Source organism: Mixophyes fleayi, chromosome 3 (assembly GCF_038048845.1).
Source record: "Mixophyes fleayi isolate aMixFle1 chromosome 3, aMixFle1.hap1, whole genome shotgun sequence".
Lineage (NCBI taxonomy): Eukaryota > Metazoa > Chordata > Amphibia > Anura > Limnodynastidae > Mixophyes > Mixophyes fleayi.
The window spans coordinates 197,141,074-197,159,874 of NC_134404.1; the positions used below are offsets into that span (position 1 = coordinate 197,141,074).

The window sequence follows — 18,801 nt, forward strand, 5'->3', positions numbered from 1 at the left end:
AGATATTCTGGATAGTACAGAAAGAAGCACCTATGGTTAATGTCCAAGGGTTATCAGTAATCATTGTCAGATCAAGTAATCAGGATAATATCAATAACTTTAGTTAGAACACTAGTCCCAGTCTTAATAGTTATTGCAGACAAGGGAGCATTGGTCAGCACACATAGGCTTAAGGATATAGATGTTGGTAAACTCACCGCTAGGGATATTTGTAGTCAGATACAATCCAAAGGTCTTGTACATAGGAAAACATCAGGAGCAAATACAATGCTTAACTTTGGTGAACAGACACACAATAATCTGGCAACTCTGTGCACAATGCCCCCTTTATAAGCATAAAGTGTGAGAACAGGGGTCCAGTGGGTTATAACCATTTATTTTACAATGGCCAGACACCCTGTTCTTGCCACAAACTGACAAATATGTTAGTACTTATATTTGCATATCATTTGCCTCCTTTTATTCTTAAGGTCTCTTAGGTTAAAATTAATGCCTAACACTACTTAAACTTATCTAAGAGCATAACCTCTTAGCGCTAAGGAGATCTTCAGAGGTGTTTCACGTTGTCCAGAACCCTCTCCCTCCCACGTTTGATATATTATCTGCCGGAAAACAGCAGTATTCAGAATGATGTAGACTTCCATGCATAATATTAAACTTCAGAAATATGGTATACTAGACCTATGGTAGGTAAGATTTTAGAACAATCTTTCCCTCTTGTAAGAACAGCAATGAGGCCATTACATGCAAACCTAGAGCCTCATTGCTATAGGTGAGTTTCATTTCACTCTGAGAATTGGTTGTGAGAGAGGTAAGATGGGTGTCTGTTGATGTTGCAGAAAGTGTATTATAGTGATATTCACTTCCTAGTTGTGTCCTGTGTTTCCTGTATGCATATCTTACTCGGGGCCTAACACAGCACTGTGTCAGTGGGAAGTTATGTTATAGATCCAGAATTATGGGGCTTATTTATTAAAAACAGTAACAGCAAAAAATCTGTTATCGTTCCCATTTACCAATAAAATATTGCCATGGAAGCTGAGTGATACTGACCAGGAGCGTTAAGGCTTAACTTACCGATTCGAGGGGCCAGTCTTGGGGAAAATGTGCATACAGTTTGCACATGTGTAAAGGAACTGAAAGCCCAGTGTGAAGAAAATTCACTGCCAAAATTTGAAGTTTGCAAGCCATTACCAATAAGATCATATTTGTAGTGCATTGTGTGTCAGGTCCAATGCAGTCATTTATTCAGAGATACACCCATTGCCAGCCACATACTGCACAGAGATACCTCAATTGTCAGTCATATATTGAACAGACAAAAACCCCAATGCCAGTCATATAATGCAAAGAGATACTCCCATTTTCAGCCATACTTTGCAAACAGACCTCTTCTACAACATCTCCCTTCCTGATTTATACCCCCCCTTTACCAGCCACCAGCTACCTGAACATCCTTGCAATGTCTCCATAATTATATATTGAATTGAGAGAATTTAATAGCAAACAACCTACAACACGTTTGGAAATATACCCAGCTACACTATGGCCATGTTTTTATTCAATTAAAGCACAGATGCACTTCCTGTGACCCTGGTCCTCCTGTATCAATCCTGTTTGTTCATTGCATCGCATCTCACTCTGGCTGTGCGGGTGGGAATTCTCTCAGTCTCTACCCACGCAGCCAGGGCCTGATCAACCACTAGGCTGACCAGGCTGCAGCCTGGGGCGCTGGGTCCCGGGGGGCGCGGCGCTGCGGGTATTTATTTATTTTTTTCATTATTTTTTTTTTCATTCATTTTTTTTCGGGGTGGGGGAGGGTGGGTCATTGCGGGAGGTCACCGCGCGGGGGGGGTGTCGCCGTGGGGGGGTGGAGGGCTCGACGATCAAAAGCATTGGTGGTCAGTGGTTAGCAACACACAGCCAATCGCCAGGCTGCCTGTTGCTATGCAGCAGACAGGAAGCAGGACGTCTTCACTTCCTATCTGCTGATCTGAGGAGAGGAGCGACGCTGGCACAACTACAGGTAAGTGAAGGGGGGAACTGCCCTGCATATCTATAGAGAGGGGGGGGAACTGCCCTGCATATCTATAGGAAGGGGGGGGAACTGCCCTGCATATCTATAGGAAGGGGGGGGGGAACTGCCCTGCATATCTATAGGAAGGGGGGGGGAACTGCCCTGCATATCTATAGGAAGGGGGGGGGAACTGCCCTGCATATCTATAGGGAGGGGGGGGAACTGCCCTGCATATCTATAGAGAGGGGGGGGAACTGCCCTGCATATCTATAGGAAGGGGGGGGGGAACTGCCCTGCATATCTATAGGAAGGGGGGGGGAACTGCCCTGCATATCTATAGGAAGGGGGGGGGGAACTGCCCTGCATATCTATAGGGAGGAGGGGGGAACTGCCCTGCATATCTATAGGGAGGGGGGGGTACTGCCCTGCATATCTATAGGAAGGGGGGGGGGGAACTGCCCTGCATATCTATAGGAAGGGGGGGGAACTGCCCTGCATATCTATAGGAAGGGGGGGGAACTGCCTTGCCTATCTATAGGAAGGGGGGGGACTGCCCTGCATATCTATAGGAAGGGGGGGGGAACTGCCCTGCATATCTATAGGAAGGGGGGGGGAACTACCCTGCATATCTATAGGGAGGGGGGGAACTACCCTGCATATCTATAGGGAGGGGGGGGGGAACTACCCTGCATATCTATAGGGAGGGGGGGGGACTACCCTGCATATCTATAGGGAGGTAGAGGGGGGACTGTCATGCATATGTATAGGGAGGGAGAGGGGGACTGTCATACAAATGTATAGGGTGTGAGGGGGGGGGGGCTGCCATGAAAATCTATAGGGAGGGAGAGAGGTTGATATGTATGAAGGAGGGCAGAGGAGGGGGGCTGATATATGTGACTGGGGGAGTTTTGATGTGACGGGGGGGGATAGCTACAGAGTGGAGGTAAGGAAAATAGCTGCAAGGGGGATGGATGCAGGGTGGGAGGTAAAGAAAATGGCTACAGCAGGGGTTAAGGAAAATGGCTGTGGGGGGGAGGGTTGTGGTTAAGGAAAATGGCTGCAGGGGGTATTTAAAAAATAGAGCAGCTTTGGGGGGCAGAATCTCATGATTGTGTGGTGGTCACATGGGTGGTCTCAGCAATCACTAGAATACTAAATATTAGTGAGATGGGGCTGGTAGAGGTTTGTATTTGATTGACAACAAATATTCAGATATTGCTTATATATGCCTGTCCAATGGGGTACTTTTAGCTGGCCATAATGGAGTGTTTTGTTTTAACTAAAGGGCCTAATCATTCAGGGTTTGCATTATAAAACATTTCTGCATTTTCAAAACAGGACGCCAACTTTCCAGAAGCCAGCGAGAGGATAACAAAGTTGCAAGAGAGAAGAGCAAGAACAGGTAAGAGACAATGGCACAATCTGTCTAAAGTTGAATGCTGGAGAATACACCTGAACATTCATATTCAGGAGTGTTCCTATACACCTATATATTTGGAGGAGGGAAGGGGGGGGCGTATTAGCCTAGGGCGGCCAGAACCCGTAATCAGGCCCTGCAAGCAGCCACAGTGAGACCCAGTCATTGGTCAGTCAGGTCAGTTTGGTAGTGAATAAAAACAAATCAGCTGCACTCCGATGCCCTGCCAGAATGTCACTGTTTCAGGTGATGGAAGGACTAAAGGTATTTCAGTTATAACACTAGAGGTTGGAATGGCTAATAACCAAGAAAAATAACTGCCATTTAGTTGCACAGCAAATGTGAAAATGCAATAACATCAGAAGCTCTATCAATATATAGGAACTGTTACATATATATTTAGTTAGGGATATCACGTATCATAGAGCTTTCCATATTTAGGCTAAAAATATAAAATTTGGCAAGATGTGCCAAAGCGTGCTGTAACATTGCATTTAAATTGGGTTAATCTATTCATGGGTTGCTATGACTGCAAAATACTTTCTTTCTGAAATCTTCAAAACATAATTCTAAGACATAAAAGATTAAGTGAGAACATTGTCCTCATAGTATTCAGTGAGCTCAGAACAGACACTGGACAGCACAAACCAATTAAGAAGCCATTCTGTTTGAAGTGTGTAAATGAAACATTATCAGCTAAGTCCCTAAATCACTTTCAAGCATATATGGAAAGAAGTGTATTATTGACTTTTTTTTTCTTGGACCAAGCTGATCTGCCATTTGATACAGTTAGCCAATTACATTAATTAGGATATCAACTGGGTCACTTACAACATGGAAAGAATATACATTTTATTTATGTATTACATAGAACCTTGTGCACTAAACATTTACACAATAAATAAACTGTTCCCCACAGTCCCCCCCATACACCACTGAGAAGGTCTGTAAAATAATGCGGTTATTATGTTACTTACTTATTGGCTTCCAAGTTGGGCTTCAGACAATTGCTCTGTCTGTATGGTACTTTACCACAAGGTGTACTTTTTCAGAATTAGTTTAACCCAGTAACATAACTAGTACCCTTACGTCCCAGGAGCAAAAACTACACTTCGTGTGGCAACAAAGCATTTGCCCGGGACCCTAGCTTTATTATATGGGATAATGTATCTCGTTGTATAAACATAAGGATATTTGTTAATGGGGGGACAGTAATGAAAACAGGTGCACATGAATAAAATTGATGTTGATTCTAGCAACCTATCAGAAGTTTACTTTGCTATTATCTAAACTGCACCAGCCTGCTTTGGAGCTGGACATAAAAATGTGACTTGCATAAAATTGGTCACACTGCACATGTGCACAGCATACGGTCATATATTGAGGTGAGTGTATCTCAGACTTACAGCCCCTTGCATTCGGAGAGACGTGACAGGGGATTTCACATGTAAGTTCGGTACATTAGAGGCATGGAGATGATTGACATGCATTTGTCCTATTAGGATGTGTATCTCATACTTGCCAACATTTCGTTGTGGAATCCCGGGAAATGCTGGACAGGGGCGGTAGTGGGAGGGTGGAAGAAGGCGAGGCACGCTTTGGTGGGGCCAAAATGACGCAATTCACTGTGAATCGCGTCACTGAGGCTACCATCCTGCCCACTTCACTATGAAGTGGACAGGATGTGGGAGAATTGCCTGCTCTCCCAAAAGTCCGGGAGAGCTACCCAGATTCTGGGAGTCTCCCGGACATTCCGGTTGAATTTGCAAGCATGGTGTATCTTTTCATGTCCAATAGGCCACGTATACTTTCTGTGTTGCACCAGTTTTTTTGTTAATAGTTTTCACCCAATTTGGAGTTTGATGATAATAGACAAGAATGTATATGCAAATTAGTTTTACACCTTAAGTGGCTTGATTTGACTAGAATGCATGAGTATCATGCACGGGTTAACTTGAAGAATGTATATGCAAATTAGTTTTACTTGTCTGTTACATTACTATAAGTATACTTAATGTTTCAGATGTTTCTGTATTACTCTTAACTTGCATCTTAATCATGCCTAATCTCCAACCCCAGCTCGTTTTTCGCAAACTAGGATTATATTATATGAATTTGTATTCAAGACACTTTGAAGTGGTGAAATGCAGTTTTTATGGCTAATTTAATGTTTATGCAACTTTGAGAACCTCAAAAGAAAAAAGGAATTTGGGACAAGACTATCACATACTAAAGAAAGAGACATAGCAGACATGCTAATATCTGATAAATTTCTAGTGTGCTAAGGCAACTATATTACACAAGTTAACCCGTGCATGATACTCATGCATTCTAGTCAAATCAAGCTACTTAAGGTGTTAAAAAGGTTCTTGTCATGCATTTGGGCCTAGCCCAGGTCTCCTCAGGGGAAGAGCGTTACTTCCCGATGCAAGCGCCCTTTTTTAACGTGGTTTTGTCCACTTGTCACCACCTCATCATTTTTCTCCATCACCTCATCCTTCATCTTCATCGCCACATCCTTCATCAAGCTACTTAAGGTGTTAAAAACTCCCCACTGTCACCCCCGACAACAACCAACCACTCCCAACTGTCACTTCTCCTTCAAGAAATATATAGGTCAGTGTATAATTCTGCCCAGCAGGTGGCGCTGCAGCTTGGTTTTGTTTTTTCCCCACACACGCCACTAGGCATTTATATAGTAGATACACACAATTAGTCAGAGATTTGTCCCACTGTCAGATGTAGTGGATTTCACAGAAACAATCTTACATTTAGTTTTATTAGCTTAAAGCCCACACTTTTTGCAGTATGTAACTAAGTTGACCGACCAATTATTGTGTGTGGGCCTTGAAACAATTACTATAGGTGATGAAAGCCATTATTATTGAAAAATGTCACTGGATAACACAAGATCACTGCATCGTGTGGTAATTGACTCACAAAGGGAAAGAACTGTGATATAGTAGTAAAACAGGGGGACTGGTCAGCAAAAGTAATGTAGTTTGGCTATCCTTAATAGTATATAAAATACTTCTAAAAGCAGGGTTTGTAGGATAATACCATGTTTTTAATATTCCAGACATACATTGCGCTGTGTTGCATACTAGTATTTTTAAAGGCACAGAACAAAACTGTATAAACAAAATTCTTCTGTTTCAATTGCTTTAAGCATAGTTAATACTACAATGGTATAGCAAAAAAATTCTGATATCTGTACCTGGTCAAGAAGATCCTCTACTTTCTTTTGCCAGCTATCTTTTGCTGTGTGTATTTCTCGTTCCTTGAGCTGCAGTAGCTGAGACAACGCAGACTTCTTGTCCTCTTCATGTTGTATTTTCAACTCTTCTCGTAGCTTGTTACATTCTTGTCTACATTGTGTAATATAAATAATGGGAATGGAAGGACATATATAGATTTATAGGATAAGAGTATCATTTAGATTTGCTTACATTTGTAATTTTTAACAATACCTGAGAGTTTCAGTCCATTTTAGTTCCAGATCACGTGCAACTTTGTCGATCTTCAATCGTTCTTCTTCCCGCATGGAAGTAATAAATGTTTCATGATGGTGCCTTTCCTTTTCTAGCTCTCCCTGTAATAATTAATGTAGAATTTCACATGAATTGTTGTTTTTCTAAGTCTGAAACAAGGTTGTTATTAGGTGCTTGAACCAGGGTCTTGGATCCAATTACTTTCCCCAGCATCATTTCAAAATATACCTTATTATTATTTATCTGTGTTATGATTTATTGCAATTTATTTGGTAAGTTTTAATCTTTGAATGACTCAGGCACCAGTAGAGCTATAATAAACAGAACTGTACTTTGTACTGAAGTCATTGGATGTGGAAGTGCTATTAAGCTTGCTTGTGAGGTCCAGGGTTTTTGAGAACCTTAAAATCCCCCTGTGCAAATGACATCTATGTGGAGAATGTCTCGACTGGTTAATGTTGTGACTATTCATTGTTCTAGGTTCATAAAAACTCATTGGTTATTTTGCAAGCAGATGATAAACATAATGCCAGCTGAAGGATTGCCTGGGCTTGTTAGCAAGATGTTTTCTCCTTCTTCGGGACAAATAACAAACATGATCTAATGATCGTTGAATAAGCCAATACAGTTTAAATAAAGCAATCAGTTCTGTGCTTCTGCTTTTTCCTACCAGCACATACATAGAGATATCTGAAACAGTGTGTGTGCTCTGTATGAAAATGGGGTGGGCAAAAATGCGTGGGTGTGCTTTGTTTAAATTAGGCATAGTTTCACAAGAAATTGAAAGATATAAAAAAGTTATATCAAAGAACTATAATAAAAAAAAGCAGCACCATCTGACCCGTATTCAATGCAGAGCCTATTCTAATGACCACTAAACAATACAGAGAGCATTCAAGTGAGCTATATACAATAGAGAGCACTCTAGCGATAACTATGCAATACAGACAGCATCCTTGTGACAGATATACAATACATAGAACAATTTAGTGACCATTATACAAAACACAATTCCTACAATTACTGAGGGAACGTTTAACGCCTTGAAAGTTGGGGGAAAGCATGGTCGGGTATGGTTGGAAGTTCCATAGGTGGGTAGAGGTACAAGAGAAATCTTGAAGCTGGGAGTGAGAGTCAGGGGCAAACACAGGATTCTTAAGGGGCGGTTTCCAAAAAAAATAAAAAAATATATATATTGGGTTACAGGGTGAAACCAGATACTGCCCACAAGCAATATTGTATGGTGTTTTGATTAATAGACCAAAGACTCCATTTCTGGTAAGCTTGCAGGGTATGCAGAGCTGTATGATTATATATAGATATTGTATTAAAGGATTAAAAAAGTTGAGGATTCCTCTACTTTTTTCCTCTCTGAGTTGGAGAGGGTGTGAGAGGAGAGGAAGTGAACTTGTTGGCTGTACACAAGCCACTCAAGTAGTGGGGAATCCAAGGGGAATAATGATATAGGGTGGTATTTGGAGAGAGACTCAAAGGGTCAAGCTAGAAATAATTGGAGAAAAAAGTGTGTGCTTGAAAGAGAAAGGGCATGTACCATTGGATAGGGGCAGGTTGAAGAGATGAGGCAAAAACAGAGAAGCATTGGGGAGTGTGGTTGAGGGGTAGGGGGTAGGAAAACAGAAATCTATTCAGCTGTTGCGAGGGAAGATGAGCTGAGGGTGGTTTGAAGGAAGGAGCAGTAGTAGTGTAAACCACTATACAATGCAGACCTCCAAATCTCTGGTAGCTTTACAATGCAAACCTCTAATTGGTGTATAGTTTTGGCCATTCACAGATTGTTGGGAGAAACTAGCTGAATGGCAGGAGCCATTCACTAATCAGTGTCAGGAGACTCCCACAGTGGGTGAGAGAAATGTGACTCCCTGTCTCCAGTTGTCATTAAATCTGTGAAATTGGAGAAAAATTATGAGATTGAGATCAAATTCAAGACTCATAAAATTCTAAACACTTGAGAGCTCTGCATACAACACATTCCTTGCTCATATCCAAAGATTTTAGAATATAAGATAGGAATTATTTATTAGTTGGCAATGTACAAGCATGCTGAAACATGAGATTGCTATTCTATTAAAATGAATAGGCTTAAATTAAATGGAACAATGGCCCAACTGACATCAACAGTAAATTACTAAATGTGGTGCATACATGTTTATACTCTAAATGCATAATACAATAAAAATATATAAATATAGTATTCCCTCTTTACACTACCCCCATATAACTCCACTGTCACTTATCATTAGGTATTTTCTTGCATAAAAATGTACTAATTTCATTATATATCAATCTATTTATAAAGCCACCCTTGTCAGTCCCTTTTATCATTGTTTGTTTGGGTCAGAAAAGGCAGTGGAAATTTGGTTAGGGATCTACTACTGGATCAATCCCTTTTTATCTTCACCAAAATAGCAGAGTATTTTTATTCATTATTGTATCAATATTTGTTATCCAATAACTTAAGTCATTATTATAAAAATAGCTGCTAGTCTATTTAAAAAAATATGGTAGTGGCTAGTATTTATATACATTTAGCAATTCCTTTTTTTTTTTTTTTACAAAGTCTATTTTCTGATTTAGGAAGCTGGGGCCTGATTCATTTAGGATCTTAAATGAAGAGGATCCTTATTTCAGTCTCCTGGACAAAACCATGTTACAATGCAAGGGGTGCAAATGAGTGTTCTGTTTTGCACATAAGTTAAATACTGACTGTTTTTTCATGTAACACGCAAATACTTGATAGCTTATTTGTACACTGAAATTTAAAGTTGATATTTGTGTGCTACATGAAAAAACAGTCAGTATTTAACTTATGTGCAAAACAGAACACTCATTTGCACCCCTTGCATTGTACCATGGTTTTGTCCAGGAGACTGATATAAGGATCCTCTTCATTTAAGATCCTTAATGAATCGGGCCCCGGGTTCCCAAATTTCATCTCCCTTCTTTCCATGTTCTGTTCTAGGATGCTTATAACGGTCAGTGCACCGTTACATTTTGAGAAGCAGTGCAGAAACACAATTTAATTTTGTGGCGCACGATTACTGAAATCAGATAAAGAGGTAGAGAGGGTGCATTTTTTTGGCTGTTCATTATGTGGATGGAGTGCACAGCCATTTACCCACCACCAAAAGGACTTGACTTGTGCACTGACCCAGAGCTTTTAGTCTTTAGGACTCATCCTATACATTTAAGGAAATGCATTTTGCACCTTAATGTTTCACTTCTTTTTTAGCACACTCTGAGCAATGTCAAACTCGTCATACACATGAAAGTGGAACTTATAATATAAACAGTCTCAGTGTCCCCTCACTCTAATGATTAACTTAAGCTGTAAGGCTAAACTGAGCAGAAATTTAGAAAAACTAATGTGGTAGGAGTGGTAGGATGTTGGACCCTGATGTGTCATTTACACTTTTTACACTGTGCCGCACTTAAGATTTCTCTGCCCCTTCACACACCTAGGTGCACTTCTAATTTGCAGAGACAGAGAGGAAACATGCACCTTGATACAAGGTGCACCGGTACAAAACCAAGGCATTTTGTCATGCACATCCCGTGCAGCTGAAACGAGGTGAGCCAGCTGGACAAGTCATATTTATACAGGATGTTTTTATTTCACTATAGCTGATACCTGAGAATGTCAGCGTCCACGCAATGGAATCACAACAGTTTTACTAATTAGGAGAATCTGTGAGTGTGGTCTATGTAAGCCTTATATTGGAGTGGGTTTTGTAAATATATACAGTACTGATTAAAAAACATGTTACAGCTGCACTAGCACATAATAAAAGGTGTAGAGTACACCCTGACCCTTTGCCAGCTGTTTTTACATGAACGCCTCATGTCCTCTTACAAATCCAGCAGAAAACCAGGGTATGGATTAAATGTAAGGACCAATCACAAGCAGCAGTCAAGAGATTTTACTAGGTGGTAGTGGAGCTTTAAAACACAGGGTGATATCCTGACACCTTAAATTTAATAAACCTCAACCCTGTACCATACTTACCTGAACAGCAAACAAGGAATCACTGGTCTCCCTCAGCCGCTCTCTTGTTACATCCAACTCGTTTTGAATCCTCTCCTGGGCATCTTTGAGACTTGAGATATGACACTCAGCTGAGCCAAGTCCCTGCTCACTTTTTTTCACCAAGTCTTGAAGGCGACAAACCTGTTTCAATGTATAAAGTATGTTTTCCATGTTACTTAACATAACAATGTTTCAAACAATATCCCCCCAATAAGCCGATCATGTATTTAACTTTAATTGTGGTGTAAACTTTCTCTTTCAACCATGGAAACTTTTTCAACAATCATATGGTGTAACATTCATTTGTATAGTAGCTAACTAGCTTACTAATATGCAAAATGTAAGAAGGTTGGCTATTATTATGAAAACACGGTGTCAATGATGTACAATTGATGAACATTTCCAATATACTAGCTAGTAGGTATTAGTCTTAAAGCTTTTACTAAGCTTTTAAAGCTTTTTCTTTCATAAAACGATCAGCTCAGCCACAGCTCAATGGATGAAAAAACAGAGATTGAATATAGTAAATTTGTTTGGTACAATAATACGGTTGAATTATATATTGAGATGCATAGTTACAATTTCTGTACATAAGCAGTAATAACTATTGTAAACAGTAACCAAGCAAAGCATTGGCAAATGCAGTGCCATAGTATATTTGCAAGCATCAAGAGTGTAAATAGTAACAGGCAGGCACGTTTATTTGGGAAGGAAAAAATGTAATATAGTTAATAAACAAAAAAGAGTGAAATGGAAATCTATTGGTGATAGACAATATATTCAAAAGCTATGTAGTGTAGTATGTCCCTCTAGGTGAGGCTGTTAGCTAGTGAGAATTCTTCTAAGTGAGGATTCTTACAAGTGTATTAACTAATTTAGTTGGTACTGTAAGAGATATACAAGAGATGAACAAGAGGACAACAGGAGGGGAACCTTTTACCTGCTAACACTGCTACATGAAGACAACATTCCACAATCAGCGGTGACCTCTGATATCCTTCCCCACCTGCATTGTCAACTGCCTGGAAACTCCCTGATGATCTGTTTTTCACACTTATTCTGGCCTGCTGCAGTATTATGACTTGTTGATTCCTCTTATGCTGCTTGGATTTCCACTTTGAAACCACACTGTTGCTCCACTTAGCTTGAACTTTGAACTGGCTCTCTCTTGTCCTGTGGACTTATATAACTAACACAGTGCACCTTTTATTATGTCTTATGTTATACTATTGCTTTCCAATCATGCTTGATGTCACTGTCTAATCTAACTGTTTTTTTTCTAAACACACCCATCTGGTATCTCTACTCTCCTTACTGCTTCCTATTCCCTGACTCATACTTTACATCTCTTCTTCCTCTTTTCTCTCCTTCTACCTTTGCAATCTTTCACTTTACTCACCTTTTGTGCTCTCACCATTTCCTCACTCCACTAATAAGCCCTTATCATCCTTGATTTCTGCATTACTTTCAACTGTCTATTCCACACCTTCTCTAGCTTTATCATGATTTACTCCTCTTTCACTTCTGCCCTCTCCCTCTATCCCCCTGCTTCCCATGTCCAATTTTTCCATATTCTTCCTCCTCCTCACTCCCCCCTCTCCCTTCCCATCCCCCTCCCTATTTTACTCCTCTCTTCTCTTCTGTGCCTCTGGGTCCCTGATCTAACTCGCTGCCCCCTCTTCCTTCTTTTCCTCTCTCCTCTCTTTCCCCACTCACACCCTTTCCCTCTTGTCCCCTTTGCTGCTCTTCTCTCAGTGTCAATCTGCTCCTACCTACAATCTAGCTCTCTTTCCCCCCAGGTAATCTACTCCCTCACATCACTCCTACCTTCTGCCTCTCTCATTCTCAAACCCCCTTATCTGCCCCATCTTCACTCCTCCCCCACCTCTTGCTCCCCTGCCCCTCATCTCCTGTCTGCTGACAAGTTCCCTCGTATTTCTGCTTCTCGTCCAATTCCATCCCTCTCTTCCTGTCATTTCCCTCCCTCCATATCATACTCACCCTTGCAGTCAAGCAACCCCAACAATCTCATCCACATCTCTCCTCTTCCCTCTCTTCCACTATCCTGTGGTCTCTGGAATGCCAGGTGAGTCTGTAACAAATTAACCTCTATCCATGATCTCTTTATCTCTAGATACTTCAACCTGCTTGTCATCACTGAAACCTGGCTATCCCCTGAGGACACTACCTCTCCTGCTGCTCTCTCTTTCGGGGGCTTGTCCTTCTCCCACACACCCAGACCTGGGGTACGGCAAGGTGGTGGTGTCGGCATAATTCTCTCCTCCTGCTGTTCTTTTTGGGATCTTTCCCCTGAACCCTCCCTCTCTTTTTCCTCCTTTGAGGTACACTCTATCCGCCTATTCCACCCAGTCCACCTCCGTTTTGCTGTTATCTACCATCCTCCTGGTCCTGTCTCTCAATTCACTTTGCCACCTGGCTCCCACACTTTCTCTCCTCTGACCTTCCCTCCCTAAACTTGGGGGACTTTAATATACCTATAGACAATCCCTCAGGTCCTGCTGCCTCCAAACTTCTCTCCCTCTCCTCCTCCCTTTGTCTCTCTCAATGGACCTCCTCTCCCTCCCACCGCAGTGGCCACTCCCTTGATGTGGTTTTTTCACACCTCGGTACTGTCTCCGACCTCATTAATTCACCTTTTCCTCTCTCAGACCACCATCTCCTCTCTTTTAGCATTTCTCCACCCCTCGCATCGTCCCTGCCCCCCAAGGTTACTCTCACCAGGTGTAATCTTGACACTGTTGATCCTACCACTTTCTCCTCCTCCCTGGGCTCGCTCCTCTCCCCCATCACCACTCTTTAATGCCCCGATAAGGCTGTCTCCTTTTACAATCGCAATCTTACCGCTGCACTTGACTCTGTTGCCCCGGCTGTCACCATCAAGCTTCGTCGGTCCCCGCCGCAACCGTGGCACACTAAACTTACCCACTATCTTCAAAAATGCTCCCGCAGTGCAGGACGACTCTGGAGAAAGTCACACACTCATGCTGACTATCTCCACTTCAAGTTCATGCTTGCCTCTTACTGTTCGGCCCTATCGCTCTCTAAACAATCTTTCTTTAAAGCTCTCATTTCTTCCCAATCCTCCAACCCCTGTCGGCTTTTTGCCACCTTTAACTCCCTCCTCTCCCCTTCCCCTCTCCCACTCCCCCCACGCTCTCTGCTGTCGACTTTGCTACCCACTTCACCTCCAAGATTGAGTCTATACGTCATGACATTTCCTAGCAGTCCCTTCTTTCCCCACCCTCTCCCCTCTCCATGCCCACTCTGTCCCCCTTCTCACCCTCCTCTGCAGCTGCTATCTCCTCTCTCCTCTCCTTCTAGCTCACCCTCCTTCTCTTCCTTCACTCCGGTATCTGCAGATGAAGTCCATACCCTTCTCTCTTCCTCTCCACACTCCACGTGCCCACAGGACCCAGTCCCCTCTCACCTCCTCCGCATCCTCTCTCTTGAGGCCTGCTCCCACCTTGCCCACCTCCACAACCTATCCCTCTCCTCTGGAATCTTCCCCTTCTCTTTTAAACATGCTCTAGTCTCCCCCATACTCAAAAAATCGTCCCTTGATCCAGCCTCTCTCTCTAATTACCGCCCTATTTCGCTTCTTCCTTTTGCCTCCAAACTGCTTGAACGGGTTGTCTACAACCGTCTCACCTCCTTTCTCTCCTCTCACTCACTCCTTGACCCGCTCCAATCCGGTTTTCGCCCCCTCCACTCCACTGAAACTGCCCTCACTAAGGTCACTAATGACTTTCTCCTCGCTAAATCCAAAAGACACTACTCCATTCTTATCCTTCTCTGCTGCCTTTGATACCGTTGACCAGGCACTCCTTTTGAAAACTCTCAAATCTATAGGCCTATGTAAAACTGTCCTTTCCTGGTTTTCCTCCTACCTCACAAACCGCTCCTTCTCAGTCTCTACTCATGATTCTACATCACCCCCTCTTCCCCTACCTGTTGGTGTTCCTCAAAGCTCCGTTCTTGGCCCCCTGCTTTTCTCCCTCTACACCTCCTCCCTTGGTGTCCTCATCCACTCCTTTGGCCTCTAGTACCACCTCTATGCTGATGATACCCAAATTTATCTTTCATCCCCTGACCTCTCCCCTTCCCTTCTGTCTCGTGTCTCCTGCTGTCTCTCGGCCATCTCATCTTGGATGTCCCAACATTTCCTTAAACTCAATATTTCCAAGACTGAGCTTATAGTCTTCCCCCCTTCCAGGACTCCCCCTTCCTCCCTCTCTATTTCTATTAATAACACTACCCTTGTTTCTATCTACATAGTCCGATGCCTTGGGGTCATCCCTCTCTAAATCCTGCTACTTCCACCTTCGCAATATATCCAAGATTCGCCCCTTTATCACCACAGAAGCTACGAAAACCCTTGTTCACTCACTTGTAATCTCTCGCCTTGACTACTGTAACCTCCTTCTCTCTGGCCTACCTGATTCTCACCTTGACCCTCTTAAGTCTATCCTCAATGCTGCTGCCCACCTCATTTTTCTCTCCCGCCGCTCTGTCTCTGCAGTCTCCCTCCAACAGTCACTATATTGGCTCCCCATGCCCTACAGAACTAAATTTAAACTCCTCGCCCTCACCTTTAAAGCTCTTAAGCAATCATCCCCTCCCTACATCTCCAATCTCATCTCTACCTACACTCCTACTCGCCCCCCCTCCGCTTTGCCTGTAACCGCTGACTCACTAGTTCACTAATCACCTCTTATCACTCCCGTCTTCAGGACTTTGCCCAGGCTGCTCCCCTGCTGTGGAACGATCTTCCACGTTCCATCAGGTTAGCATCTACTCTCAAAGAATTCAAGTGTGCCCTTAAGACTCATTTCTTTATTTAAGTCTATCAGTCCTCTTCCTAACACCCTTGTCCTGGCTCTCTCCCCCAGTTAGTACCACCCTATTTGTGTCTCCCCATTACCTTTAGGATGTAACCTCTCAGGAGCAGGGCCCTCTTTCTTTGTGTGCTTCTTCTACTATTCCATCACCCTCTGTACCACTTAGGCTGCTTCACTAGCCCTGTTTTCTTAAGCTTCGGCCTACTTCTTTGATTTCTACCATCCCTTTCACTATCTGTCCCAGAAATAATCTGATTTGCTTTACCTTGTTACCGTGATTGGATATAATTTTGTCCTTTCTGTATCATGTTGTGTCTTGGGTCTCTGTTTTCTGTATATATAATGTACGCGCAGCGGACTCTTTGTGGCGCCTTATAAGTTAAAGATAATAATTATATTAATAATAGTCTAGGGTACAGATATCACAGCTACAGCTGGATACTGACATTTGTATGTTCAGTTTTCCCAGAAAGGTACTCCACATAACACAATTGCTATATTTTGTTTGATTTAAAAAGTAGTGACTACTACTATGATGTATTGAGTCAACATAATATATTATAAAATAAAAATATAGTTAGAATTCATGTGAATACATTATACTCCACCCTATCTTCCTATGATCTGTGGTGAATGTTATTTCAAATACTTTCAGTGTTGCAGACTTTACCGCTGAAGGTACTACATGATCATGGTGTAATAAAGATCTTATATAAGAGAGGTCGCTACTGACGTACTAGATGGTAAAGGGATAACTACTGTTATTTAGGCTTTCTTGGAAATGTTACTCAATGTATGTTTTCACTTCTACTGTAATTGTAGCAGCACAGTGAGAGCCGTGAATCATAGCAAAGCAGCCAAGAAGCTAACAGCCAAGCATTATGGTAGATTTATACATACTGAAGACAATAGTGACTCTTTCCAAGGCAATGAATTCTGAAAGGAAAAGGCCTTATGTCTGCTTACAAGCAAATAGGATGTAATTAAAAAAAAAAAAAGCACCAATAACAAATATTGGCCTAAAATATATTACTTTGGATTGTGGAAGTGCACAACATTTAATAATAAACTTTATTCACTGGTCTAAATACTGTATTGCAGATGTAAATTTGTTCTATCTTTGCATTACACAAAGTGTAAACTACATTCCAGACACAGCATATGGACACATTGTTTATAATAGCTGCTGTATGTAGATATGTCAGTAGGGAGTGGAGCCACTGATTGTGGCCGCTCTCTATAAGGGCCACAAGCACCCACCACAGTAGCATGCTTTAAATTTATATGGAATCTTTAGTTTGTTTGTTACCATATGTGCACATGAGCATTAGTTAATTTTATCTCTCCTCTATTCTGTTTTGGCAAAAGCATAACGGAGAGATGAAAGGTCACATAGAAATAACAGATTCTATGGAGATACCTTAATACAATGTATAAGGCCATCTTTTGAAAGTGAATGACGGAAGAGAGATGGGAGAAAGTGGTACACAATCTTTTCTCCCAATCCATGTTCTATCATCTGCCCCGGAAAGACGTCCAGAATCAATGATCTCTATGTGAGCTTCTATCTCTCCACCTGTAATCTGTCAAAAACAGTATAGAGGAAAGAAAGAACTAATGGGTGTCTGCACAGGTCCAAAGCTGTCACACACCAGAGAAGTATCTTTGTCACTTTAACAGAAGGCATATATCATGAAATGTAAAATCTTCTACCACATACTGCAACAGATTGTGCAATAACCCCTGTGAGGAGTTACAGGCTATAGTTTAGCCCAGTGGTTCCCAAACTGTATGCCACAGCTCCCTGGGGTGCCACAGCGATCTCAAAGGGGTGCCGCGGCCAGGGCTGGTGGTAAGCAAGGCGGGGGACTACTTGCAAATTATTTTGGCTTAGGGGTGCCTTGAAAATATTACTGAGATCCAAGGGGAACCTCGAAGTGAGAAAGTTTGGGATACACTGATTTAACCTAAAGCTAGAAATGAGGACCTGGGGCCTGATTCATTAAGGATCTTAACCTAAGAAACTTCTCATTTAAGTATCCTGGACAAAACCATGTTACAATGCAAGGGGTGCAAATTAGTATTCTGTTTTGCACATAAGTTAAATACTGACTGTTTTTCATGCAGCACATAAATACTTGATAGCTTATTTGTACACTGAAATTTAAAGTTGATATTTGTGTGCTACATGAGAAAACAGTCAGTATTTAACTTATGTGCAAAACAGAATACTAATTTGCAACCCTTGCATTGTAACATGGTTTTGTCCAAGAGACTTAAATAAGAAGTTTCTTAAGTTAAGATCCGTAATGAAGCAGGCCCCTGGTCATTGCATGGTCTAAAATTGTTAATGTTTTGTGTGCATATTATTGTGAATATCAGCACTGTAAAACTTTTTATTAAAAAACTCAAGTTAAAAATATAATTACTGTGTACTAATCTGAGCTTGTCTATGCTGTATTAGTGTATGCAATGCTGCCTCATTAATTGTTAGATGTTGCGAATTATTATGTACTTTGCATGTGTAGTCATACACAATTGCACCAATTCTGGCAGCAAATTAAGAAGAATTTGTTGTGTTTTGTTTTTAATATGTTCTATTTGTCAGTAAATTTAGATTTATTTTAGCATATCTCAATGTACTATATTTGCATATTTACTGGTACAATGTTATAATAAGCACAATGTATTTAAAATGCATAGTTACAACCTCCAATAAAGCTCCCATTATGGTATAGCATTAGTGTGAGTTGGTAATAAGAAAACTTTGTGCGTTTAGGTGGCTGCTACATTAAGTAGTGTTACAAATGTGGGGTAAAGTTTTACATAGAGCTGACCTTGTTTCACTGGAGAGACGCTGGAGCCTGCAATCTTTGCATGTATGTAAATTTTCTGCTTCTGCGGCCCTGAGCTGTCTCCATATTTGCTCTAACATCTTTAATTAGCAGAAATGCGCTTATATAAGCATATGT

At 41.7% G+C, this 18,801-nt stretch overlaps 1 protein-coding gene across 6 annotated transcripts in view; it reads right to left on the bottom strand.

Annotated features, from left to right (window-relative positions):
- The window catches only part of FAM184A (family with sequence similarity 184 member A), a 253,280-nt gene that overhangs the window by 52,392 nt on the left and 182,087 nt on the right, over positions 1–18,801 (bottom strand). For all 6 annotated transcript variants that reach the window (XM_075202995.1, XM_075202994.1, XM_075202992.1 and 3 more), the window contains 3 exons: positions 10,950–11,111; positions 6,905–7,026; positions 6,652–6,802 (listed from right to left, as the gene is read on the bottom strand). In XM_075202995.1, the coding sequence (XP_075059096.1) occupies positions 6,652–6,802; positions 6,905–7,026; positions 10,950–11,111 (435 nt within the window). The remainder of the gene's footprint in view (positions 1–6,651; positions 6,803–6,904; positions 7,027–10,949; positions 11,112–18,801) is intronic.